General features: G+C 43.6%; 1 protein-coding gene across 1 annotated transcript; it reads left to right on the top strand.

Annotated features, from left to right (window-relative positions):
* The first annotated feature begins 2,809 nt into the window (after nt 1-2,809).
* On the top strand, nt 2,810-17,779 carry LOC120031731 (tetraspanin-12-like). The gene is made up of 9 exons (XM_038977512.1): nt 2,810-2,865; nt 3,133-3,336; nt 3,425-3,565; nt 3,917-3,999; nt 4,557-4,692; nt 8,728-8,793; nt 13,653-13,760; nt 13,951-14,094; nt 16,568-17,779. The coding sequence occupies exons 3-9, from the start codon at nt 3,500-3,502 to the stop codon at nt 16,898-16,900; spliced, it is 936 nt and encodes a 311-aa protein (XP_038833440.1). The 5' UTR covers nt 2,810-2,865; nt 3,133-3,336; nt 3,425-3,499; the 3' UTR covers nt 16,901-17,779.
* The last annotated feature ends 8,303 nt before the right edge of the window (nt 17,780-26,082 follow it).

Below are 26,082 nucleotides of genomic sequence, written 5' to 3'. Positions count from 1 at the left end.
TGCAAACGCGCTATTTTAATTTTAAATTAATACTTGATTAAAAGGAAATATCTTATTTGTAGCTTCAATGCAGGTGAGCAACAATAATGCTCATCTGACACAATTGATATTGTGTAGGGAGGGTAGGCCTACACACACATTGAATTGAGATATTATTTAACTATAACGAACACATTCAACTATAAGTAACACACTGAGAAAATAAAATAACACCGCCATTTGAATAGTCTAACAGATTGTCAGTTCATTATAGGCCTGATATACAGTGCCTTCAGAAAGAATTCACACCCCTTGACTTTTTCCACATTTTGTTGTGTTACAAAGTGGGATTAAAATGGATTTAATTGTCATTTTTGTCAACAATCTACACAAAATATTATATAATGTCAAAGTGAAAGAAAAGTTCTAACATTTGTACAAAAAAGAAGATAAAATAAAACACTAAAATACAGTATCTTGATTAGATAATTATTCAGCCCCCTGAGTCAATGTTAGAATCACCTTTAGCAGTGATTACAGCTGAGTCTTTCTAGGTAGTGTATCTTTGTAGTGACTGGATGTATTGATACGCCATCCAAAGTGTAATTAATAACTTTACCATGCTCAAAGGGATATTCAATGTCTGCTTTTTTTTATACCCATCTACCAATATACCAATAGGTGCCCATCTTTGAGAGGCATTGGAAAACCTCCCTGGTTTTCGTGGTTGAATCAGTGTTTGAAATTCACTGCTCGACTGAGGGACCTTACAGTGTGAGGTATAGAGATGAGGTAGTCATTTAAAAATCATGTTAAACACTATTATTGCACAGTCCATGCAACTTATTGTGACTTGTTAAGCACATTTTTACTCATGAACTTATTTAGGCTTGCCTAAATAACAAAGGGTTTGAATACTTAAAAAAAATAAAAAAACAGAATTCCACTTTGACAATATTATGGGGTATTGTGTGTAGGCCATTGACAAAAGATCTCATTTTTTAAATGTATTTTTATTCAGACTAACACAAAATGTGGAGAAAGTCAAGGGGTGTGAATACTTTCTGGAGGTACTGTAGGTCTATAGGAGGGATTCATGAGCATTTTGTTGTTCATCCAAAACAATGACAATCTATAGGTTACCATGTCCCCATAAGAATAGACCCACGAGAAGCTAGTTTATTTTCATTCAGTGTGTTGAGGAGGGCAGTTGAAAATGAAAGTTAATAAATCATATGAAACATGTGGGGGTTTTTGTCTTATGAATTGTGCAATTGATCTTCACAACTCTTTTGTGCACCTTCATTCACTCTCATTCACTGTCTCATCCCCTTCTCCAGTCTCTCGCACTTTGTATCCTCTCAATAACAAGCTCTATTCTATTCTCCTCATGATCTCTCTCAACCTGACCCTCCATTACAAGCTCTAAACCATCCATCCCATGCACCAAACACTGTCTCACTCCTCTCTCAATTCTCCCAACCCCCCATTCACCATTTCCATCCCAACCCACCCCACCCCACCCCACCCCATCCTCATTCCCTCTAATTGTCACATGGGATGACGCTGGAGAGACGAAGCAGGTACAGGGAGTCAAACATTTAATAAAGAACGGGCATGGAACGAGACAGGAACAGCGTCAGCAAACTAGTAATACAAACAAAAAACAATTAATGCAGAAGCGGGGAATAGAGCTGATGAGTGAGTCCAGGTGAGTCCAATATCACTGATGCGCGTGACGAGGGAAGGCAGGTGTGCGCAATGGATGATAGGAGTGCGTGATGCAGGGCAGCCTGGCGCCCTCAAGCAGGGGGGGGGGGGGGGGGGGGGGGGCGAGCAGACGTGACACTAATCTCCTATATAATCTCCCATATCTCCTTGCCTCCATTGGATTGGCACACTGAAGACCACCCAAGCAAGTCTATGCTGTGATGTAATTTCCTTTAATCTATTGAGTCAACATTATTGTTATCAGGAAACACAAGACATAATGTCAATTTCTTCTATTTTGTTGTATGCATCTCTAACAATAAAGCTTTTTAAAGCTGATCAATCCCATTTGGTTCATGGCCAGACTTTGGACATTAAAAACAGATCAAAAGACAATAAATTAAGATAACAATGCCTGCCGACCTGAGTCTATTGTTACTCTTTTTAATTGTTGATTATGTAGCCTAAGGAGTAACTCATTCCTTCCCCTTTTTCATTCATGTGTTCTCTTAGAATGAGCTCAGAATCGACAGGGATAGAGATAGACTAACCAATAATCGGATTATCTAATGAAAGCTTTAGATGGCTGAGATATGCTCAGTGTTTCATAACTGAAGGATTGACACCTTTATTAATACACTAAATCATCAAGAATATGTATCAAGAAGAGTATGCGATAGGCTTATGTAATGTCATCCCACAGGGAATATAACAGAATAGAATATAACAGAATAGAATATAACAGAATAGAATATAACAGAATAGAATAGAATACTACAGAATATAATTGAATAGCCATGCACATCTGTGGGAAAGGGGTGACACGTATTACAGCATTATTGTTGCTCTCTCTAGTGAAGTTCCATGATGAAGTCCCATCCCACATTTACTCCAGACAATAATAGTTTCTCTAGATGTGATCTCTTGACCTATGTATGCTATATCTCGGAGGCGGAAAGCTGTCCACATTCCATCACCCCCTACAGACCCATAGCCTTGCTGTTGCTGCTCCTGCTGTTGTTACTCCTGCATTGCAATCCGACGAAGCGCTAGGACCCCGCGGACAACCTCTTTGGATGACACAGAACAAACTGCGAGTTGAGTTTTGGCCACTCAAACATGGAAAAGTTGAACTGACAGCGCATAACTAACTCGGCACTCTGAATTGGACGATAGGTAGGCCTATCATACCGCCACCGGGGGATTGTTTTTGTGGAGAGATCGATTTTGGGAATCAGTGTCTACGTGCGCAACTGAAGTTATATTTTATTTGTTTTGATTTAGGCTGCTGTGCAATAGTATGATTTTTAGTGTTTGACGTTTGCTCTGGGAGTCAAATGAGTGCTGAACATTAATAATTTAACCACATGGATTATGTTCATTTGGCGCAAAAACCCTTATAAGAAGTTGTTTTATTGTAATGTTCTGGATATGTTTTCGCAGTATACCTTGCTAAGTGAGTGATGATTGATTTGGATATGTCAGCACCGCTGAGCGCTCATCCACACACTCCATCATTCCTGGACTGGGGAAAGTAAGAAACCACCTGTTGTGAATGCTTTCTGGATATTCCCACGGATCTACCTCGGCTGCTAAAACAAGACATTGGAAAGGCGCGCGCAGAACGCACAGAGACATGTAAACCCGGTATGTTTTACACGGAACACTGAGAACTCGTTTTGTATTCATGGGACAGACTAATAATCCCAATTTAATTGATTTATATTCCTTTTAGTTAATGATGTTGCTATGGTGGCGCGGGTTAGGATGAGGAGTCCTGTCTTGACCACCGGTTGCTGTTGGGCTCAGAATGGCTCGCGAGGACGCGGTGAGGTGCCTGCGCTGCCTGCTCTACGCTATCAATTTACTCTTCTGGGTAAGAGAAGCGGAGACCCCCAACAGGCAAAACAAACTGCATGTTTGGAATTGTACTGCATGCTATTTATAGGCCATTAAATTTGATAAGTGCTCCAGGGTTGTTGTAGTGGATTATGCAAGTGTTGAACACATGGCAAAATGCCCCCTAGGCAACATTTTGTTGCCATACCAAGTTCCTGGATTATATTTCACTGCCATAAGCATTTTCAGACAAAACATATTTTGAGTGGAAGTGTTTACTGTAGGCCTACTTGGTGAAACTGTAATGTTATGTGTGTGTCTGTGTGTAATGTGTGTGTCTGTGTGTTCTATCTCTCTCTCTATGTGTGTGTGTGTTCTGCTCCCTCAGCTCATGTCAATATGTGTCCTGGGGGTGGCTGCTTGGCTCAGGGACTACCTGAACACTGTACTCACCTTGACGGCCCACACCAGGTGAGTGATATGCATCTCAATGTTGACACCTCTCAGTGGGCAGTGGGCATGTACTGGGAGGGACAGGAGAGAGATAACAGGGAGAGAGTGGGAGAGGAAGATAATTAGTATATATGAGTTGGAGCAGTAAATAAGAAGAGATTGAGAATAGAGGAGGAAGGAGACTGATAAAGAGAGGAGGGTCTGTTGGATAATATATCTCACTTCCTCAACAAATCAACTCGACTCATATCTGGCAACCTTTCCACAAATCATCAACGGCATAACTTTTTGAATTCAACAGTTTCTCATCACCTAGACCTGTCCACAGATCACCATCTCACCCCTCACTGGCCCCTGACAGTAACTTCTGCGGTAGAGGAGATCCACATTCTTACGGAGTGTAATCACCTTTTTTTGCTGTCTGCTGTATTAATAATAATGCAACAGGCCACACAGAGAGAGAGAGAGAGAGAGGAGGGAGAGAAGAGGGAGGGGAGAGGGAGAGCAATAGCAGGATGGATAGATAAATAAACAAAAAGTCTGCCAAGTTACCCCCCCCCTCTCTCTCTCTGTAGGCTGGAGGAAGCAGCAGTTCTCACGTATTCTCCGGCTGTCCATCCCATCATCATTGCAGTGTGTTGTTTTCTTGTCATCGTGGCCATGGTGGGCTACTGCGGCACACTGAAATGCAACCTTCTACTCCTGTCCTGGGTACGTGTCTGAATGAAATGAACGTGTGTTTGCGTGTGTGTGTGTTTCTGAGTGTATGTATGTATGTATGTATGTATGTATGTATGTATGTATGTATGTATGTATGTATGTATGTATGTATGTGTGTGTGTGTGTGTGTGTGTGTGTGTGTGTGTGTGTGTGTGTGTGTGTGGAAACTGGGATGAGCTCGGTTTAGTTGGAGAAGTGGGTTGTAATTGCTGTAGATCTCTGAAAGGTTTTCTTTAGCTATCGGTGTTAGTTACACATTTATACAACCTTGAAATACACGCACGCACGCACGCACGCACGCACGCACGCACGCACGCACGCACAGAGTGCTCCACACACAGTAGCCCCCCTATCTATCTTCATGTGCTATTGTCCTCATCATCTGTAACAGCCTGATGTCCTCTACATCTCAATAAAGTAATATTATTGTGCCCTCATAAACCCTGGAACAGGCCTGTAAATTCACGCAACAGCCACACAGTCGCGTAGTTCCACTGTTCATACACCGGAGGGAGATGCAACGAGAATTCCCCTCTCGATTTTACAGCCGTTACTCATCCAATGCAGCGCCACAATGGTCATTCATCATCCCGTAAGCGTGTTGCGCCGCGTCTTGTGTTAGCGAACGCCCCCTCTGAGCGAGCGAGGGCCTGGTGCGGGGATGTTGCCGGTGTGTTGCGGAATGGCGCTCCCGTGGATAAGTACAGCTGTAAAACTATTCACCACTGCTGCTGTCTGAGCCTGCCTGAGTAATGGTACCCTGGGCACTGATGGATGTCCAGAGAGAGGGAGAGAGGGAGAGAGGGAGAGAGGGAGAGAGAGACAGAGAGAGAGAGACAGAGAGACAGATAAGTGTGTGATTGTCTCAATCACTCACCACTGTCAGTGTGGAACAACAAAAAGAGAGAATGAAAGAGAAACAGGGATAAAAGAAAGGAGGTAAAGAGGTGGATTGAGTCAGAGCAGGTGAAGGAGAGGGAGAGAGAAACCCACTGAGGTACAGAAAAGAGAGAGAGAGAGACAACCCCCAAAAAATCAATTTCCATCCAACCATGCATGCAGATGACTAAACAATGTATCATCTCTGTGCTTACAGAGCATATGCTACGGAGCATTACTTTACTACACATGTCTTGCATACATAACATGTATTCCCATACAGAAGCATTCGTGGCAGCATAATGCACTATTTCCGTTGACCAATTTGTGTCATGCATACAAAAACTATAACAGGGCAGGTACATGATTACTCATATTCCTATAGATTGGAAGGGCAGGACATCGGATAGGGTGGGGTGGAGCCTGTTTTGTGGCTCTATCTCCCAGGTGTGCTGTGTGGGGAGACGGAGAGGGAGGGGCTTCCTGTGTCAGTCTCTCCCCGACCAAAGTGCCTGGATTCTGGGTCTCCCTCACGCTTCGTCCACCCCTCCATTGGGACTTCATTCATCCCTCTCTCCTTGCAACTCTGCCCTGGCATTCCAGTGTTTGGACTGTACCATCCGGAGACAATATTATCTCGGTTGAGAGGGACAATGGGTAACGCTATCCCACCCGTCTTTGCCCGGCTTATGGCGAGGTGGCTGAGAGGGGTGAGTGGCGATTGGGTTACCCACATACCCATTCACCAGCTGGGGCGTCCCTTTCAGAGGAACGCCCCCCACCACCCCGACTCTGCTCTCTACCTGAATAACACCCCCCCCTTCTCCCTTCAATCATAGCTGTGGTGGGCAATTGATGGTTCCCTGGCTTTAAGCTCAGTTAAAACCTTTATATGTTATAGATAGTTGTGTTTCTGTTGTGGACTAAGCTACTGAAAAGCGTCAAGGCGTCCATTTAGGGTCTCTAAGCGGTTGTTGGGATGTTTGTAGATGTTTATATGCATGCAGTGGTGCGTTGTGGGATATTGGGGGTATGTTAGGGACGACTGCAGGGTCTTAAGTTAATCTGAGAAGCTGTTCCAGCGAACGCGTAGAAAGGTCGCTTAAAACTAGTCCCTCCTTAAAGACGCCAAACAAATCCCCCCTTAGCCTAAACTTATAGCTCTCCCCCTCTCACTCTTCTGTTCCTCCACCTCTCTTTCCCCGTCTTCCCTCTCTCGCCCTTGTATACGTGTTAATTGAGTATCAGCGAGGGAAGGGAATTATGCTGTAAGTCTCTCTACACAGGAGGAAATCCATTCTTGGAAGCCTTGACATTCCATTCAAACAACTGCAACCCTCCTCTAACCTCAGTGTGTGTGTGTGTGTGTGTGTGTGTGTGTGTGTGTGTGTGTGTGTGTGTGTGTGTGTGTGTGTGTGTGTGTGTGTGTGTGTGTGTGTGTGTGTGTGTGTGTGTGTGTGTGTGTGTGTGTGAGAGAGAGAGCTTCCTCCGTGAAATGAAATGTGTGAAACATAAAGACACATCTCTATGAGAAAGGTAATACACTGAGTGCACAAAACATTAAGAACACCTTCCTAATATTGAGTTGCACTCCTCTTTTCCCTCAATTTGTTGGGACATGGACTCTACAAGGTGTTGAAAGCGTTCCACACGGCTGCTGGCCTGTGTTGACCCCAATGCTTCCCACAGTTGTGTCGAATTAGCTGGATGTCCTTTGAGTGGTGGACCGTTCTTGATACACACAGGAAACTGTTGAGTGTGAAAAACCCAGCAGCATTGCAGTTTTTGGCCACCGTTAAACCAGTGCACTTGGCACCTACTACCATACCCTGTTCAAAGGCACTTAAATATTTTGTCTTGCCCATTCATCCTCTGAATGGCACACGTACACAATCCATGTCTCAAGGCTTAAAAATTATTCTTTACCTGTCTCCTCCCTACATTGAAGTGTATTTAACAAGTGGCATCAATAAGTGATTATAGCTTTCACCTGGATTCACCTGGTCAGTCTATGTCATGGAAAGAGCAGGTGTTCTTAATGTTTTGTATACTCAGTGTATATTGAAGCTAGAAGGGGCCAAGGGAAGTTTCATATTCTCTTCACACCTGGAAATCGTCCTTGTAGAATGGTGAAGTATTGATGTACTGTTTGTGTATGTCTTGGTATGTGTGTTAGAGGGGGGTTCGAAGGGTGAAAAGGTCACACAGAGAGAAGAAGACAGGGGAGATGTTTTTGAGTGGTGAGATGAGTTTCTGGGTGAGAGGTGTGTGAGTGTGTGTGTGTCTGTGTTGTTTGGGACTGGGCTGCTCTAAATGGAGTGTAGCACTAACAAAGGCAAGGCAGAGCCATCTGTCTGCCAATAATATTTACACTCCAAACAAACAGGCTGTCAGACATACCCTGTACCACTAACATGCCCCCAATAGAATGGCTGACACACGCATCACTCTTCATAAGACCTGTGTGTGTATATGTGTGTGTGTATGTGTGTGTGTATGTGTGTGTGTGTGTGTGTTTGCACAGTTGTGTTTACATGAAAGTCTGAAAGATTGAACATTTTAATGTTATTTCTTTATGTGAAATTGTGGAAATAGGTGTGTGTGTGTGTAATGTGTGTGTAATGTGTGTCAGTGTGTATGTGTGTGTATGTGACATGAGTGGAACAGGCGTCTGGAGATTGAAGAACATAACATCACTACTCATTGTGTGTGAAAGCACTTTCTCCCACCATCCACCATGACGATCAATCACTCAGACAAGACACTGCACAGTACATCTAGCCTCAACACTAACATTCTCTCGCTGTCTCTGTCTCTGTCTCTGTCTCTGTCTCTGTCTCTGTCTCTGTCTCTGTCTCTCTCTCTCTCTCTGTCTCTGTCTCTGTCTCTGTCTCTGTCTCTCTCTCTCTCTCTCTCTCTCTCTCTCTCTCTCTCTCTCTCTCTCTCTCTCTCTCTGTCTCTGTCTCTGTCTCTGTCTCTGTCTCTCTCTCTCTCTCTCTCTCTCTCTCTCTCTCTCTCTCTCTCTCTCTCTGTCTCTGTCTCTGTCTCTGTCTCTGTCTCTGTCTCTGTCTCTGTCTCTGTCTCTCTCTCTCTCTCTCTCTGTCTCTGTCTCTCTCTCTCTCTCTCTCTCTCTCTCTTTCTCCTCAGTACTTTGGCAGTCTGTTGGTGATCTTCTGTGTAGAGTTGGCCAGTGGGGTGTGGACGTATGACGAGGTGAGTGCGGCACTGATTTTCTATATGCTGTATCTCTATGCTTTAGCTCTATGCTGCAGCTCTATGTGTGGGGGCTGTCCTTATAGGCCTGTCTATATTTTGTTCTGTGCTATGAATAAACATAAATGCCAGTCATGTTCTGCTCTGCTCAGAGAGCTCGCCTCTTTCTCTGCTTACTGGGGCTACCCAATAAACAACATGACCAGTGCAGGGCACAGGCCAAAGAGCACAGGGAAATGGTACCGGTGCTATATATGAACAAACAAAAAATCGAACTAAAAGAAACGTCCAGCATCTCATAATTCCACAATGGGTCTAAAGTGTTGTTGGGTGAAACCAGGTTCCACTGCATTTTTTCATTGTTCCCCTCTAATCAGGGACTGATTTAGAACTGGGACACCAGATGGGTGCAATTAATTATCAGGTAGAACAGAAAACCAGCAGGCTCCCGGACCTCGTAGGGTAAGAGTTGAGTACCCCTAAGATAGGGTATAATTGTGTCCCCCGTTCCCATCCCTCCCTCATTCCCCTCCCTCCCCCTGCCTCCTCTCTCCCTCCTGCTCAGGTTGTGGGTGTTTGAACACAATGGGCAGGGCTCTCTATTACAACGGGTTCTCCCCTACAGGGCTGCCCCTCCACTGGGCCAGGGGCTTATCTCTCCACCATGAAAGAGCCCACAGTGGCTTTGATGTCCCATCACAGTAGGTGGGACTCGCTCCGACCGCGCAGGTGTGTTTGTGTCCGTGTTTGAGTCCACAGTGCCACAGGCCTCCCTCAGTGTGACATACCTGCCATGCCGCAGGGGGGTTGTGGGTATTGTAGTCTTTGTGCCTTGTCCTTTATCAGAAAACTTCTAGGGTAGCACCAAGGTAGCACCAACCTGGCCTCAGGGGAATTCTGTGTAACCTGGGTCATATTATGCTTATCACAATCTCATTACAAGACTAGAGGAGAGAGGGATAAAGAGTGAAGGAGAGAGGAAGAAGGAGGGGAGGGAGGCCCAAGGGTGAGTTAGGTGGAGGTTTTATTGGAAAGGAGAGGAGAGGAGAGGGGGATAAGTTATGCATGCTAAGTGTGTCAGACTGTGGGTCTGCGGAACAGCACTGGTCTGGTTCCCCAGAGCCCAGACAGTGGTAATTGTTTAGACAACAAGCCGTTGTCAACCTCAGCAACTACATACCGGAGTGTTGGAGGCCTGGGAAACACTAGAGGAGAGAGTCAGAAGTTGTGTGTTTGAAAATATTTGAGGCATGGTCAGAGGCTTGGACTATATAACTAGGCTTGAAACAGAGAGCTGGTAGCTAAATATACACCACTGTGACTGTTGCTCCAATATGGTTTCAGGGCTTTCTGTTGAGTATCTTGTGACAATAATACATGAGCTGTACATGAAATGTTCTCAGCTGAAGTTGAACTGAAATATATGGCTGAACTGAATGTAACTATACTGAATGAGATGGAGTTTAGGGCTGACCCCATTTAGTCGACTGGTCGATTGTTTGGTCGATAGGCTGTTGGTCGACCGAGATTTCTTTAGTCGAGCAGTAGCAAAAACAAAATATCATGGCGTACAAGACACCTGTCTGATTCACGCCTGTCTGAGTGGACTGATCCATTGTGGAGGCTGTGGGGATGGTACAGTCCATGACTCTAAGACATTTGCTACTGAAATTGTATATGGTTATATTAAGTAGGAACAATGGTGCAACACTAATAAAAATAATATAATTTTATAACAGATTTGGTTTCTCCTGTGTTGGATAGTGGTCGCTGTTCCCGGTTCTGAAACACATCAGTGTGCTGTTGTCGCTATGGGCATAATAGCAAAGTTAACCAGCATATTGGTGTTGAGAACAAAGCAGTGGAGGCAGCAGCAGAGTTAGAAGATGAGAAAACAGCATTTGCCTTAATTGTCTAAGGAAAGTGAGGAGAGAGGAAATCCCAACTGAATTAGGTCTATAATCAATAGCCGTTATAATAAGCTTTATAAATCATCCATATATATTTACTAAAATAATACAGATCCTGCTTATATTGCCTGTTTGAGTGTTTGGTTAATAGCATACTGATTCTGTGAGCACCAAGCCTTCGTGAGCACCAACCACAACATGTCGGTTAAATCATTTCACAAATTGGGCTGTTGTTTAATCTTTGCTTTGCTGTAATAAAGGCTTCACACTTTTTATCTCGTTAAAACCGCCTCTCTGGTATTATTGATCATTTATTGAGTGTTATTTACACTGTTCCAAATGATCAGACAAATTATATTTTTAATAATAACCCTCCTTTATTCCTTGATCTCCTTCTTATTGTTGGTATTACTATTATTGTTATGATCATCGTTAGTATTATAATAAGTAATGTTGTTATCATTAGTAGGCTTAGTATAGCAGCCTTGTATAACCACCATCGAGCTGCAGGCCTAAGAGCGCACCCTGTTAGGACTTGATACCGTAACTTACTGAGGCCTATATTTCAATACTTATATAAGCTTTAGTACTGTATCAATCAATCAATCATTTATTCGTTCATGTCATCACACAGCATATGAGTCATTCATGATTTGAAATGCAATCAAGCATTTTCATATTAAAATAAAATAAAGCGAACTTTGAATACTTAGCATAAACAATAAATCAACGGTTCCATTTTGGAAATTACAACAGACTCTCTGTTATGCTTATAATTTATTTAGTGTTGTTCACATTGTTCCAAACGGTCAGAGAAATTATATTGTAATCTAACAGCTCCTGTTTGGCACAGATAATATGCACACAGAGCTGGCTCCTTATCTTCTTTTTCTTCATCTCCAGTATTTTCCACAACTAGTCACATGTATTCCACACATTTTTTACCTCCTGAGCAACCCGTTAACATTCCCCCGTTTCCAGTTTATTTGTCACATTCTTTGCATCAATTTTGCTGTCACGTGTGTTACGGTGTTCAGAGTTTGTTATAACCAATTTATTGGTGTGATAATGATATGCTATAGGTCATAATGGTCACGTGCATGCGATGCATTCATGTGTCACGTAAAGAGAGCAAGGGTTGAGAGAATAGGGACTGTTTTTCCTAAACAAATTAGGGATTTCGGTAACATCATTTTTCAGTCAGAAATGGCTGGAATTATGTTGCAGCTTCAGCAACACGGACAGCGCGATAAACACTGTTGATGTTATTTGGTGGTCCTGCAGCAGGGATGAGAGAGAGACAACGGGTGCTAGTCACTCATTTTTTTTAATACAGCGCAGAAAGTCTGAGCCCGGCCCGGCACACTCAAATAAATTGCGGTTGGACTCCCTCTAGTCATTTGTGTGGCTTAATTATTTCATCAAACAGTGCGCTTAAAGCATCAGACAAGCTCACTGCATATACAGTGCATTTGCAAAGTATTCAGACCCCTTGACTTTTTCCACATTTTGTTACATTACAGCCTTATTCTAAAATTGATTACATTTTGTTTTTTCAACTATCTACACACAATACCCCATAATGACAAAGCAAAACATTTTTTTGGGAAATATTTGCAAATGTATAAAAATAAAAAAATGATATCACATTTACATAAGTATTCAGACTGTTTACTCAGTACTTTGTTGAAGTACCTTTGGCAGCAATTACAACCTCGAGTCTTCTTGGGTATGATGCTACAAGCTTGGCACACCTGTATTTGGGGAGTTTCTCCCATTCTTCTCTGCAGATCCTCTAAAGCTCTATCAGGTTGGATGGGGAGTGTCGCTGCACAGAGGGGATGGTGCAGGTTTTCATGAAGAATATCTCTATACTTTGCTCCGTTCATCTTTCCCTAGATCCTGACTACAGTAGTCTCCCAGTCCCAGCCGCTGAAAAACATCTCCACAGCATGATGCTGCCACCACCATGCTTCACCGTAGGGATGGTGCCAGGTTTCCTCCAGAGGTGACGCTTAGCATTCAGGCCAAAGAGTTCAATCTTGGTTTCATCAGACCAGAGAATCTTGTTTCTCATGGTCTGAGAGTCCTTTAGGTGCCTTTTCAGAGACTTCCAGCGGGCTGCCATGTGCCTTGTACTAAGGAGTGTGGCCACTCTTTCATAAAGGCCTGATTTGTGGCAGTGGTGTAAACAACTTATTAAGTAAGAATACTTTAAAGTACTAGTTAAGTAATTTTTTGGGGTATCTGTACTTTACATTACTATTTATATTTTTGATTACTTTTACTTTTACTTCACAACATTCCTAAAGAAAAGTTTGTACTTTCTCCATACATTTTCCCTGACACCCAAAAGTACTACTAACTTTTGAATGTTTAGCAGGACAGGAAAATTGTCCAATTCACGCTCTTAAAAGAGAAAATCACTGGTCATCCCTACTGCATCTGATCTGGCGGACTCATTAAACACAAATGCTTCATTTGTGCCCCTGGCTATCCGTAAAAAAAAAAAAAAGAAAACAAGAAAATCGTGCCCGGCTGGTTTGCTTAATATAAGGAATTTGAAATTACTTATACTTTTACTTTTATTTTTGATACTTAAGTATCATCATTTTATATACATTTACAAAAAAATCTAAAAACCTGTTTCCACTTTGTCATTATGAGGTATTGTTTGTAGATTGATGAGAAAAAATAATAATTTATCAATCTTTAGAATAAGGCTGTAATGTAACAAAATGTGGAAAAAGTAAAGGGGTCTGAATTCTTTTCGAATGCACTGTAGTTGATTTAATTAAAACACATAGGATGTGCCTATATATGGAAAAATACACATTTGAAAATTTTGACCAATTGATTGGTCGAAAGAACAGACGACTCTCGGTCGACCAAGATTTGTTTTAGTCGGGGACAGCCCTAATGGAGTAACACTGTTAAGTTCTGTCCAAGCCCTCAGTTCAGAGGTCAGATATGATCAGTCTGAAGTCCAGGATGCCCAACTATGGCCTGCAGCGTTACCAGTGGCTAACACACACCTGGAACACCTTCCAGACTGAGGTGAGAGGTCACTACCCCAGAGGTCACACACACGTAGTGGTTTTATATCATAACCCAAGAGCAACATTTTAATAAGATATTACATGTATTTATTAGAGGTTATTAATGTTTTAGTGCTTGAATATGCAAGATTGCTAGTTATAAAGGGTTGCTAATGTATGTACATTTTCTTTGACTGTGTGTTCCCCAGTTTAAGTGCTGTGGGGTCATCTACTTCACCGATTGGCTGGAGATGACAGAGATGGAATGGCCACCAGACTCCTGCTGCTCCAATCAGTATCCAGGATGTGCTCGCCACGCCCACTACCGTGACCTCAGTGATCTTCACCAAGAGGTGAGTGTCCCCAGGAGTGCCCCAGTGACCCTCTGACCTCATAGTAAGTGTTAGGTTGTGGCTTGACCTCTGGTGAACTGTTCACCTACTGAACCCTCTGACCCCACCCTGAAAAGAGTTAGGATCATTACAGGTGATCATTACGGCTCTCTGTAGCCCCAGGTGGATCTGCCAATTGCCATTGACGTACCTTCCCCTGTGACATCATCAGAAAGGGACACACAGGCTTATGTATTCCTATTCACTGACTGAGTAAACCTGTTAGCTCAGAAGAGACAGAAACAATAACAATAAACTTTTTGATTTAGGCTACTTACATTCTGAATGGAGTGGAGATGATTTTCTTGGAGGTAATACATTCACAACAACCTGTTTCCAATGGGACGTCTATTTGCAGCCTGAAATGACCTGCCGTGTTCAATGGTGGAGAGAAATCCATACAACTCAATTAGAGCCAATCACAGGCTTGATGGCATAGTGTGCCTTCTGGCTGCTGCGGTTGCCAGATTGTTGAGACAGAGTGCAGCTATTACGCCTCATCAAGCCCATCAGGGGACAAGGTATGCTGTGGGGAACACACAAACAAAGTCTAGTAGGGGTTGAGGTACGCCAAGCAATGCCAGCTAGCCTGCCAGTAGGATACAGAGAGAATACAAAGCAAACTTTCACCCTAGAGTCTCTCTCTATTTCTATTTTAATATCTCACCTTTCTCTCACACACCCACTCAAACACACAGGCAGGCACGCAGGCAGGTAGGTAGGCAGGCAAACAGGCAGGCAAACAGACAGGCAGGCAGGTAGGCAGGCAAGCAGGCAGGCAGGTAGGTAGGTAGGTAGGCAAACATGCAGGCATGCAGGTAGGCAGGTAGGTAGGTAGGTAGGCAAACAGGCAGGCATGCAGGTAGGCAGGCAAGCAGGCAGGCAGGTAGGTAGGCAGGCAGGCAAGCAGGCAGGCAGGTAGGTAGGTAGGCAAACAGACAGGCAGGCAGGTAGGCAGGCAGGCAAGCAGGCAGGCAGGTAGGTAGGTAGGCAAACAGACAGGCAGGCAGGTAGGCAGGCAGGCAAGCAGGCAGGCAGGTAGGTAGGTAGGTAGGTAGAAAAACAGGCAGGCATGCAGGCAGGTAGGCAGGCAAACAGGCAGGCAAACAGACAGGCAGGTAGGCAGGCAGGCAGTAGGGCAGGCAAACAGGCAGTCATGCAACAGGCAGTCATGCAGGCAGGCAGGCAACAGGCAGGCAGGTAGGTAGGAAAACAGGCAGGCAAACAGACAGGTAGGTAGGCAGGCAGTAGGTCAGGCAAACAGGCAGGCAACAGGCAGGCAGGCAGGCAACAGGCAGTCATGCAGGCAGGCAACAGGCAGGCAGGCAGCAGGCAGGCAGGCAGGCAGGCAGGCAGGCAGGCAGGCAGGCAGGCAGGCAGGCAGGCAGGCAGGCAGGCAAGCAGGCAGTGTTTAGTCAACCCCTGTCCTGGTCTAACCCCAAACCAACCCTGTCCTTTATCCAGTCTGACAACCTCCACCTCAACATGTCTGTCTGCTGTGTTTAGTCAACCACTGTCCTGGTCTAACCCCAAACCAACCCTGTCCTTTATCCAGTCTGACCACCTCCACCTCAACATGTCTGTCTGCTGTGTTTAGTCAACACTGTTAACCCCCTAGCCTTAGCAACAGTTCCCCTCCCCGTGGTCCAGGCCAAGTTGTGTGGCTCTAACAGGGTTCTAGCAGGCCCGGTGTGCCAGGTGAAGACTGCCAGGCTGCCCATTGTCACCTGGGTGAGAAATGCTGGGTGAGCAGGCTGTTCCTGCCTGACATACACATACAGGGGCTTCCAAGTGGCGCAGTGGTCTAAGACGATTCATCTCAGGTGTCACTACAGACAACCTGGTTCGAATCCAGACTGTATCAAAACCGGCCGTGATTGGTAGTCCAATAGTGCGGCGCACAATTGGCCCAGCGTCATCCAAGTTTGGCCGGTGTAGACCATCGTTGTAAATAATAAACAAAAATACACACCTGGACTGGCATGCCTGGGAAAGATGGAGGTAGAGGGTGGAGAAAGGGGAGGTTGTGACACTGGAAAAAGGGAGGGGTGTGGGGAAAGGGAGGAGGAGGTAAAGAGAGTGCCGATTCAGGAAAAGGGGGAGAGAGAGGCTACTAATTGTGTTAAATGTAAACTCTGAGAGGTTCATATAATATAACATGGATCAAACATATGCCATATTTCAACATGAATTAGGTTCAACTCTTAAAATGACAAGCCCTTATTGTGTTCCATTGTCTGTGTCTGTCTGTCTGTCTGTCTGTCTGTCTGTCTGTCTGTCTGTCTGTCTGTCTGTCTGTCTGTCTGTCTGTCTGTCTGTCTGTCTGTCTGTCTGTCTGTCTGTCTGTCTGTCTGTCTGTCTGTCTGTCTGTCTGTCTGTCTGTCTGTCTGTCTGTGTGTGTGTGTGTGTGTGTGTGTGTGTGTGTGTACTACAGGGCTGCGGGCCGAAGATCTACAGTTTCATCCGGGGGACTAAGCAACTGCAGGTGCTGCGTTTCCTGGGTGTGTCTATAGGAGTGGCCCAGATTCTGGCCATGACCCTGACCCTAACCCTGCTCTGGGCCCTCTACTACGACCGCAAGCCCCCCGAGCCCACCCCGCCCGAACCCCCCCCAGGAACCGACCCTGGACCTCTAACCATCACCCACCCACCCCAAGGGGAGGCTCCTAAATCGGGTAACACTTGCCCGGCTGAGGCCTGGTCCAATACTGCGACCACATCTAACGGACATGGACACACCCAGTTTGAGATGGAGACACTGTCCTAGCGGGGGGGGGGGGGGGGGGATAAACTGTCCACCCATCTGCCCCTCACACCACCCCTCACCCCTACTTCACAGACACTGAGAGAGGGAAAGAATAAGGGGATGAGGAGAAAGTGTGAGACTGGATGAGGGGAGAGAAGGGGGTTGAGAAAAAGAGGGTAGGAGCTATGAGAGAGATTGGGCACAGTTGCAGGAGAGTGAATACCCCCCATGCCCCCCCCCCCCTCTCTTTCCCGTTGGACAACATGACAATGACATACTGGACTGTGGGACCTTTTATGACTATTTTGTCACAGCTGGGATTGGAAATTGTCACAGAAACGAAATAACTCTAAGCCGAGGCTTGCTCCTGTAGCGTCACCACTATCCGGAAGTGAGGAGGGGAGGGAATCGTTGTAGTTTTCCCAACATCCCTCCTCCTCGTTGGGAATGTTTGGGAATATCACCACTAGCACTGACTGGATGAAACCTGTTCAGCAAAGACTGCTGTAAGGACATGTCAACTCTTCATCTCACTCAAAACACACCGAACCAAGGAAATTCAGTTTATCTGGACATTTGGAAATATCATATGTCTTAATTTGACAGACCTGTTGGAATCCACTGGAACCACTCAGCCATATTCATGAGCGTTTGTGCACCAGTCAGAGTGTATTATTGTAGTCTACTATAAACGGAACATGATGTTGGCTATTTATCTCTGGCTCTGTGAGAATAATGCATTTCAGCTCAAACAATAATCTGTGAATTTAATAATTTCAGAGGGTTTGTGAAATATACTGTGTGTTTGCCAAGGAATAATAACACAACCAAGTGTTTGTTCTCTGATACAGATCACTGTCAGCATGACACTCTTAGGGATGAAAAATAAAATGTCCTTTCATTGCCACACAGCACGTATCATGCATTTGAAGTGAACATAATTCATTCTGGGAGAACTATGAGAACGATATGTGGGAGAGTATGATCTTTCATTCTGAAATAACATACCCTGCTTTCAGTGGAGGCTGCTGAGGGGAGGACGACTCATAATAATATCTGGAATGGAGCAAATGGAATGGCATCAAACACCTAGAAACCATGTGTTTGATACCATTCCACTCATTCTGCTACAGCCATTACCAAGAGCCCTTCCTCCGTAATTAAGGTGCTATTGATAATCCATAGTATTTATAGCTAGAAGGGCAGTCGGTAAACTGCAGCTGTCATCACCTACTGAATGTCAGAAACCTCCCCTCAGATCCTTTAAGTCACTGGTGATTATATTTTGTGTTTGCCCTCTATCTATGTGTCCCCTTGCAGTGTGTCCCCTTACTGTGTGTCCCCTTGCTGTGTGTCCCCTTGCAGGCCCTCATCAAAGGACTCTGGTCATCCATGGCTTTCAGCAAGGATACTCCAGAGGTCTCACGCTTAAATCCTGCTGGTCCCAACCTAAGGGTTCCTGGGGGACAGAGATGTACTGTATGGGCAGGGTGAATGAAGGTTGCAGGGTCCCCTTTCAAAGTACACCCTTCATTGGAGAAGCAAAGGCCGATCCCACACTAACGCCTATGCCCATAACTTTAGGCCATTGACTCCTAACTGATGCACTAAAAGTAGTAGCGAGGATTAGAACGGTATCAGCAATACAGTCCCAGCTACACCTAGCTCTCCAGGTTGGCAGCTTTCTGACAGTTTCACTCAGTTCAGATCAGCAAGGACAAACCTGAACGTGTGTATGGAAGTGGTTATGGGTTGGTTCAAGGTCTCAGAGAGACAGGCGAGGTGGCCAGCGTATATTGAGTAACAACTTTAGCTTAGACATTTTTGATGGAGGGGGAGAAAGTGCCTGTTTAGAAGAAGAGGAGGATGGATGGAAGGCCCTTCTGTCTCTCTCTCCCTCCCTCCTTCTCCTCCCTCCTTCCCTCGCTCTGTTTGCTGCTTGACAATGTGAAAGATATGATTTATGAAAGAGGGAAAGTCGTGTAGCCCCGCTGTCACAGTGGGTTACAAAAGACATATTGTTTTCTTGCTGGTCGCTCTCTCTCCCCTCCTCTCTGCCTCCTACGTGAATTCACTTATTTATCCTGGTGGGATACGTCTGTGTGTGTCTGTGTGTGTGCGTGTGCGTGTGCGTGTGTGTGTGTGAGAGAGAAACAGTGTGGTGTACAGACAGTAAGCCTCTTCATTCCTCTTGTCTAGCACATACAGTACCAGTCAAAAGTTTGGACACTAACTCCAGTGTTTTTCTTTATTTTTATTATTTTCTATATTGTAGAATAATAGTGAAGACATCAAAACTATGAAATAACACATATGGAATCATGTAGTAAGCAAAGTGTTAAACAAATCAAAATATATTTTATATTTTAAACTCTTCAAAGTAGCCACCCTTTGTCTTGATGACAGCTTTGCACATTCTTGGCATTCTCTCAACCAATGAGGAATGCTTTTCCAACAGCCTTGAAGGAGTTCCCACATATGCTGAGCACATGTTGGCTGCTTTTCCATCCCTCTGCGGTCCAACTCATACCAAACCATCTCAATTGGGTTGAGGTCGGGTGATTGTGGAGGCCAGGTCATCTGATGCAGCACTTCATCACTCTCCTTCTTGGTCAAATATCCCTTACACAGCCTGGAGGTGTGTTGGGTCATTGTCCTGTTAAAAAACAAATGATAGTCCCACTAAGCGCAAGCCATATGGGATGGCGTATTGCTGCAGAATGCTGTGGTAGCCATGCTGGTTAAGTGTGCCTTCAATTCTAAATAAATCACTGACAGTGTCACCAGCAAAGCACCCCCACACCATCACATCTCCTCCTCCATGCTTCACGGTGGGAACTACACATGCAGAGATCATCAGTTCACTACTCTGCGTCTCACAAAGACACGACAGTTAGAACCAAAAATCTCACATTTGGACTCATCAGACCAAAGGCCAGATTTCTACCGGTCTAATGTCCATTGCTCGTGATTTGTGGCCCAAGCAAGTCTCTTCTTATTATTGGTGTCCTTTAGTAGTGGTTTCTTTGCAGAAAATCGACCATAAAGGCCTGATTCATGCAGTCTCCTCTGAACAGTTGATGTTGAGATGTATCTGTTACTTGAACTCTGTGAAGCAATTATTTGGGCTGCAATTTCTGAGGCTGGTAACTCTAATGAACTCATCCTCTGCAGCAGAGGTAACTCTGGGTCTTCCTTTCCTGTGGCGGCCCTCATGAGAGCCAGTTTCATCATAGCGTTTGATGGTTTTTGTGACTGCACTTGAAGACTGCACATTGACTGACCTTCATGTCTTAAAGTAATGATGGACTGTCATTTCCTTTTGCTTATTTGAGCTGTTCGTGCCATAATATAGACTTGGTATTTTACCAAATAGGGCTATCTTCTGTATACCAGCCCTACCTTGTCACACAACTGATTGGCTCAAACGCATTAAGAAGGAAAGAAATTCCACAAATTAACTTTTAACAAGGCACACCTGTTATTAATTGAAATGCATTCCAGGTGACTTCCTCATGAAGCTGGTTGAGAGAATGCTAAGAGTGTGCAAAGCTGTCATCAAGGAAAAGGGTGGCTGCTTGAAGAATCTCAAATAAAAATATATTTTGATTTGTTTAACACTTTTTTGGTTACTACATGATTCCATATGTGCTATTTCTTAGTTTTGGTGTCTTCACTATTATTCTACAATGTAGAAAATAGTAAAAATAAAGAAAAACCCTGGAATTTGTAGGTGTGCCCAAACTTTTGACTGATACTGCAGATATATCAGGCCTACATCCATTTCCCCCTGTTCTTAGTCTCTGTCTAATTGATAGAGATCTATGATATTTTGCTCTCTGGATTTAGTTTTGAGTAACAGTAGAGAAGTCATGGAGAAAGGACTGTCTCAATCCCACAAGTCTCTTTGGAGACAAGCGGGTCACTGCTTTAGGACAAATTCACAGTTGACATGGGGACAGAGGGATACAAACACATACTCTCCCTCCCTTCCCTTTCTCTCTCCCCTCACTTTCTCTCTCGGTGTACAGTAAAAGGAGCCAGCGGCAGAAATAAAATCATTACCCTCTGACCCCTGTGTAAAAATAGCAGGGGCAGAAATAGTCTGTGTGCTGGCATGCTGCTTGGGTAATTCCCGCTTCAGTTTTCCCCCTGATGCATGTTATCTGCAATGCACCTAGGGAAGCTGATGGGACCATACATTCTCCCAAAACATCTCAATTACTAACTCCCTGATGAGAAATATGGTAATACAGATAGACAAGTGTGCGCACACACACACACACACACACACACACACACACACACACACACACACACACACACACACACACACACACACACACACACACACACACACACACACACACACACACAGGCAAAGATGGACAGACAAATACACACACACAGGCCAACTCCCTTATGAGAAATATGCTAATACATTCACAGTGCAGAGAGAAATGACCCTGGGAGATAGACTCTCCTGCTCCATATTGTATGGCTAAGATTGGACAAGACTGCACCCCCTCACCCCATCATGTCCCCACTCACAGCTATAGGACTATCATTATACAATGTCTTCAGAAACACCTCTTGACTTTTCCCACATTTTGTTGTGTTACAAAGTGTGATTAAAATGGATTTCATTGTCATATGAACAATCTACACAAAATAACTCCGTAATGTCAATTGTGCGACATTTGATTGTACAACATTTGCCATTATTCTTTTAAAAGTTCTTCAAGCTCATTTTCATTTTCATTTTCATTTTCAGGTCACCATTTTCAGGTCATGTCATAGGTTTTCAAACAGATTTAAGTCAAAACTGTAACTCGGCCACTCAGGAACATTCACTGTCTTCTTGGTAAGCAACTCTAGTGTAGATTTGGCCTTGTGTTTTAGGTTATTGTCCTACTGAAAGGTGAATTCATCGCCCAGTGTCTGGTGGAAAGCAGACTGAACCAGGTTTTCCTCTAGGATTTTGCCTGTGCTTAGCTCCATTCCATTTATTTTTTATCTACAAAAAACTATACAAGCATACCCATAACATGATGCAGCGACCACTATGCTTGAAAATATGGAGAGTGGTACTCAATAATGTGTTGTATTGAATTAGCCCCAAACAAAACACTTTGTATTCAGGACAAAAAGTGCATGGCTTTGCCACAGATTTTGCAGTATTACTTTAGTGCCTTGCTGCAAACAGGATGCATGTTTTGGAATATTTTGTATTATGTACAGGCGTCCTTCTTTTCACTCTGTCAATAAGTTAAGTATTGTGGAGTAACTACAATGTTGTTGATCCATCTTCAGTTTTCTCCTGCAGTCATTAAACTCCGTAACTATTTTAAAGTCACCATTGATTGGCCTCATGGTGAAATCCCTGAGCGGTTTCCTTCCTCTCCGGCAACTAATCCATTTTAAAATCAGCCTGTAACACAACAAAATGTGAAAAAGTCAAGGGTTGTGAATACTTTCTGAAGTGTATACATAGTGTATCAACAGCAATATGTGTTCTTTGGTGCAGAAGATCTTGCAGATACATAGAAATATGTGGGTATACAACCTAGCGTATAAGCAGCAATACAGTACATTATACATTGGTACAAAAAAACAGACCTTACATTGACTTTGGAAACATCTAAATGTTGATGTCAAAAGAAGACAACCACTTATATAAGTATTTTAATAGGACAATGATTTATTCTATTTACTCAGACACTGCACCGGACTAAACAATTGAATTTAAATTTTTTAATATCTTTTCAATAATTCATATACACGAGCTGTAACAGATCAAAAGTAATCGTCATATAATTATCATTTTAATTTCCTCAATTTACATAATCTCATGTACAAGACCTAAGTACACTCCTTTACCCCAAAAGTTTTTCACTTAGCCATGGAAACTGAAAGACAGAGGCTGTATCCCAAATGGCACCCTGCTCCCTATATAGTGCACTACTTTTGTCCAGAGCCGTATGGCCTTATGTCCCCGGGTCAAAAGTAGTGCACTATATAGGGAATAGGGTGCCATTTGGGATGCAGCTGAGACAACACCTGCCCTTGTGCAACACTAAACTCAAAGTTCTCCATCAAACACATGCATTTTCTCAAAGAATCCCTTTAGAACATTATTAAGCCGGTTCTTACAATGCAGTGGAGCAGAAGGCTAACTAAAATAAGACACTAGAACCTTCGGTGTAAATGATTTTTAAAAACGACTAAACCATGATGATTTTTACTACACCAAAGAACAATTTACAGCACATGTGCACTAGCAACAGTTGTAATTATTTTTTCTTTTTACATGAAAAAAAAGACAGTTATAATTTTATCAACATCATTTGATATTTTAAAAAATATGTATTTGCGTTTCTCTATTGCCCCCCTCCCACTCTCTCTCCCTCTGATACAAAGCATATCTTCACCAACAAACAAAAACATTGTTGCATATGTCACATCATAGTCAAGCAGTGATGGTGGAGTGGACAGGTTTGGGGGCGGGGCGGTGGGAAAGGGGCGGGGGTTGGAGCAGGGGGTGTGGCATTCGCTTCAGCAGTCTCAAGAGCCACGTTCAGTTCAACGACGTCAGCCATCTTGGAAAACATAAAAGTGTAAAGAAAAATATCCATCGTCATTAGGAAAACGACAAGTTCTCGATTAAACCTCCCGAGATCTCACAGCTGAGAAATAGAATATTGTTAAATCAGCTCGCTGGATATTAAAGTGTCATTCAATGCATTTGCACTGATTTCGTTGTACTGATTTGGAATGGTTACAGGATTCCATCCCCGCCAAGCGCTGAGAGTGTTCTAGCTACGATGATAGCTGAGCCCTATCAGTCACGACAAGATAGAATTATCATAGAGTCAAACCCCAACAGCTCAATAAACATATCAGTCAATCATGTTTGGTAGACTGGTACAGGAGCTTTCTTTACACTTTGAATTTCATTTCCCATAACAAACCCCCATTTGGTGGTAAAGTATGGAGGCTTGTGTGGTACAAATCAGGAACAAAACAAACTTCATACTGTCTGTAGCAAACCAACATGCACTTCAAATGAACAGAGACCTTCAAAATAAAAGTCTAATCACAGTTTTATCCTCATATTCAGAAGAAAATCATCTTTGTATCAAAATGGAATGGACTCAAATATCTGTGTGTTCATATAAGACTTCTTCTAGTCCCCTCAGTCAATCGGCTTTAGCATGTCCACGATGCATAAAACAAGACAAAACACAACACTGAAGTTTGGATAAATTCCTCAATGTATCTATAAAAACCTCAATAAATCCTCAATAAAAGAAACAATAAACCCATTTCAAGGTCAGGCATCATGTGGGTGCTGCTTTGAACGATAAACCACGACAAATGAAGAAGTCAACTCTGGTGGAGAGAGGAGGATAGTTTCAAAATGGCAGCAAAGGTATTCAGTATTCACAATGGCCATTCGGTTAGAGAGGACAGGACGGACAGGAGAGGAACAATCATCTCTTTCACACAAGTAGGTACACAAGTAAGTCAGCTCTGAGAGAAAGGGAGAGTGTGATATGCTAGATCACCAATATATACAGCACACACACTGAGGACTCAACCCTTAATGCTCATGCTAATGTCACACATACACATACAGGTGAGAGCAATGGGGTCATGCACACACACACGCACACGCACACGCACATGCACGCACGCACACACACACACACATAAAAAACCCTGTAGCCCTCCCTATTTATTTTACTATGCTTGTGGGGACCAAACCATTGATTCCCACTCAAAATCATATTACCCTTAACCCTAACCTTAACACTGATTTGCAATATACAGACAGAGCAGAAGTTGCAATAGGTCTGTGCAACCCAAGGTTTGATACCAGCACAAACAGAAACCCTCTTAAACCTAACCTTAACCTGAACCCTAACCCTAAATGTAACCCTAAACCTAAACCTAACCCATAAAATAGCATTTTAGCAAATTCAGGACATGAAAAAAGTCCAGATTTTCAGAAATGTTTTTGTTTTCCTTATCAGGCCATTCTGGTGAATTGTTAGGACATTGTGATCCTGATAAGGTTGGAAACCATGCACACCCACACGCACACACTTTTCAGGACTTTTAGGGGAGTAAAAATGTATTCCAATTCAAAATCCTATTTTCCCTAACCCTCATTCAGAGTATGTGAGCGGAGTTGAGCCGTAGGAAATCCCGCTCATCGCTCATGGAGCTCCACATCAGCCATTGGCTAGGCCATCAGAAGCTAGATAAAGGCATTGGCCATTCAACTGTATTAGGTCAAAATATTGGAGTGACAGTGGAATCAACCAATCACATTTTGACTTAATGGGTGGGACCGTTTTTCCAAAATGTATGGAAACTTCTGCCTTCTTGAAGGCCCAACAGCGCATTAGCAAGCGGTAGTTTTCCCACGGTCTAGCTAGCTAGCATTTGTTGTCGGCTAGTTTGCAGCAGCTGCAGCAGGTGTTATCAAAGAGGAGGTTGTTACTAATTTGTTAGCTTCTCCCTTTTCAAGAAAACTTTCAACAAGAAGTTACGTTTCAAATGATCATCTGGTGAGTGAAACTGTGTTTTTTATTGCAGCGCGTTTGCTGTAGTTAGTCATCTCTTAGAAAATAACTTGTGTGTGAAACACTGTTGCATTTAAAGTGGAACTGACAGCATTTTAGCAACATGAAATCTTATTCAAATCTGTTCATATACACCCCCAGGAAGAATGACACTTTTTAAAAAACATTTTCTGACACGCGATCACATTTTCATAAATTCTTAGAATGTTTGGGAGTTATGTATACTAAGACATTTTTGACATTTCTATAGCAATATAGAGTAGGGATGCGGCCGTGCATTTGGACAATGCAGTAAATAAAACAGTAAATCAAATTGAATAAAAACATCTGTCTTGTCCAGGACCTGAGTCTACACAGAGGTTCACCACTGTACTAACCTGTCACACACTGAAGGTCCTATAGGTTCACCACTGTACCAACCTGTCACACACTGAAGACCTATAGGTTCACCACTGTACTAACCTGTCACACACTGAAGGCCTATAGGTTCACCACTGTACTAACCTGTCACACACTGAAGACCTATAGGTTCACCACTGTACTAACCTGTCACACACTGAAGACCTATAGGTTCACCACTGTACTAACCTGTCACACACTGAAGACCTATAG

This window comes from Salvelinus namaycush, chromosome 38 (assembly GCF_016432855.1).
Source record: "Salvelinus namaycush isolate Seneca chromosome 38, SaNama_1.0, whole genome shotgun sequence".
Taxonomy (NCBI): Eukaryota; Metazoa; Chordata; class Actinopteri; order Salmoniformes; family Salmonidae; genus Salvelinus; species Salvelinus namaycush.
This window is presented reverse-complemented; position numbering and strand designations above follow the sequence as displayed.

Bases quoted from the DNA above. Each gene is read 5' to 3' on its own strand.
- LOC120031731 (XM_038977512.1), top strand. From the start codon at position 3,500: ATGGCTCGCGAGGACGCGGTGAGGTGCCTGCGCTGCCTGCTCTACGCT. The intron at 3,566-3,916 runs GTAAGAGAAGCG...CTGCTCCCTCAG, and splicing joins CTATCAATTTACTCTTCTGG to CTCATGTCAATATGTGTCCT. The intron at 4,000-4,556 runs GTGAGTGATATG...CTCTCTCTGTAG, and splicing joins ACCTTGACGGCCCACACCAG to GCTGGAGGAAGCAGCAGTTC.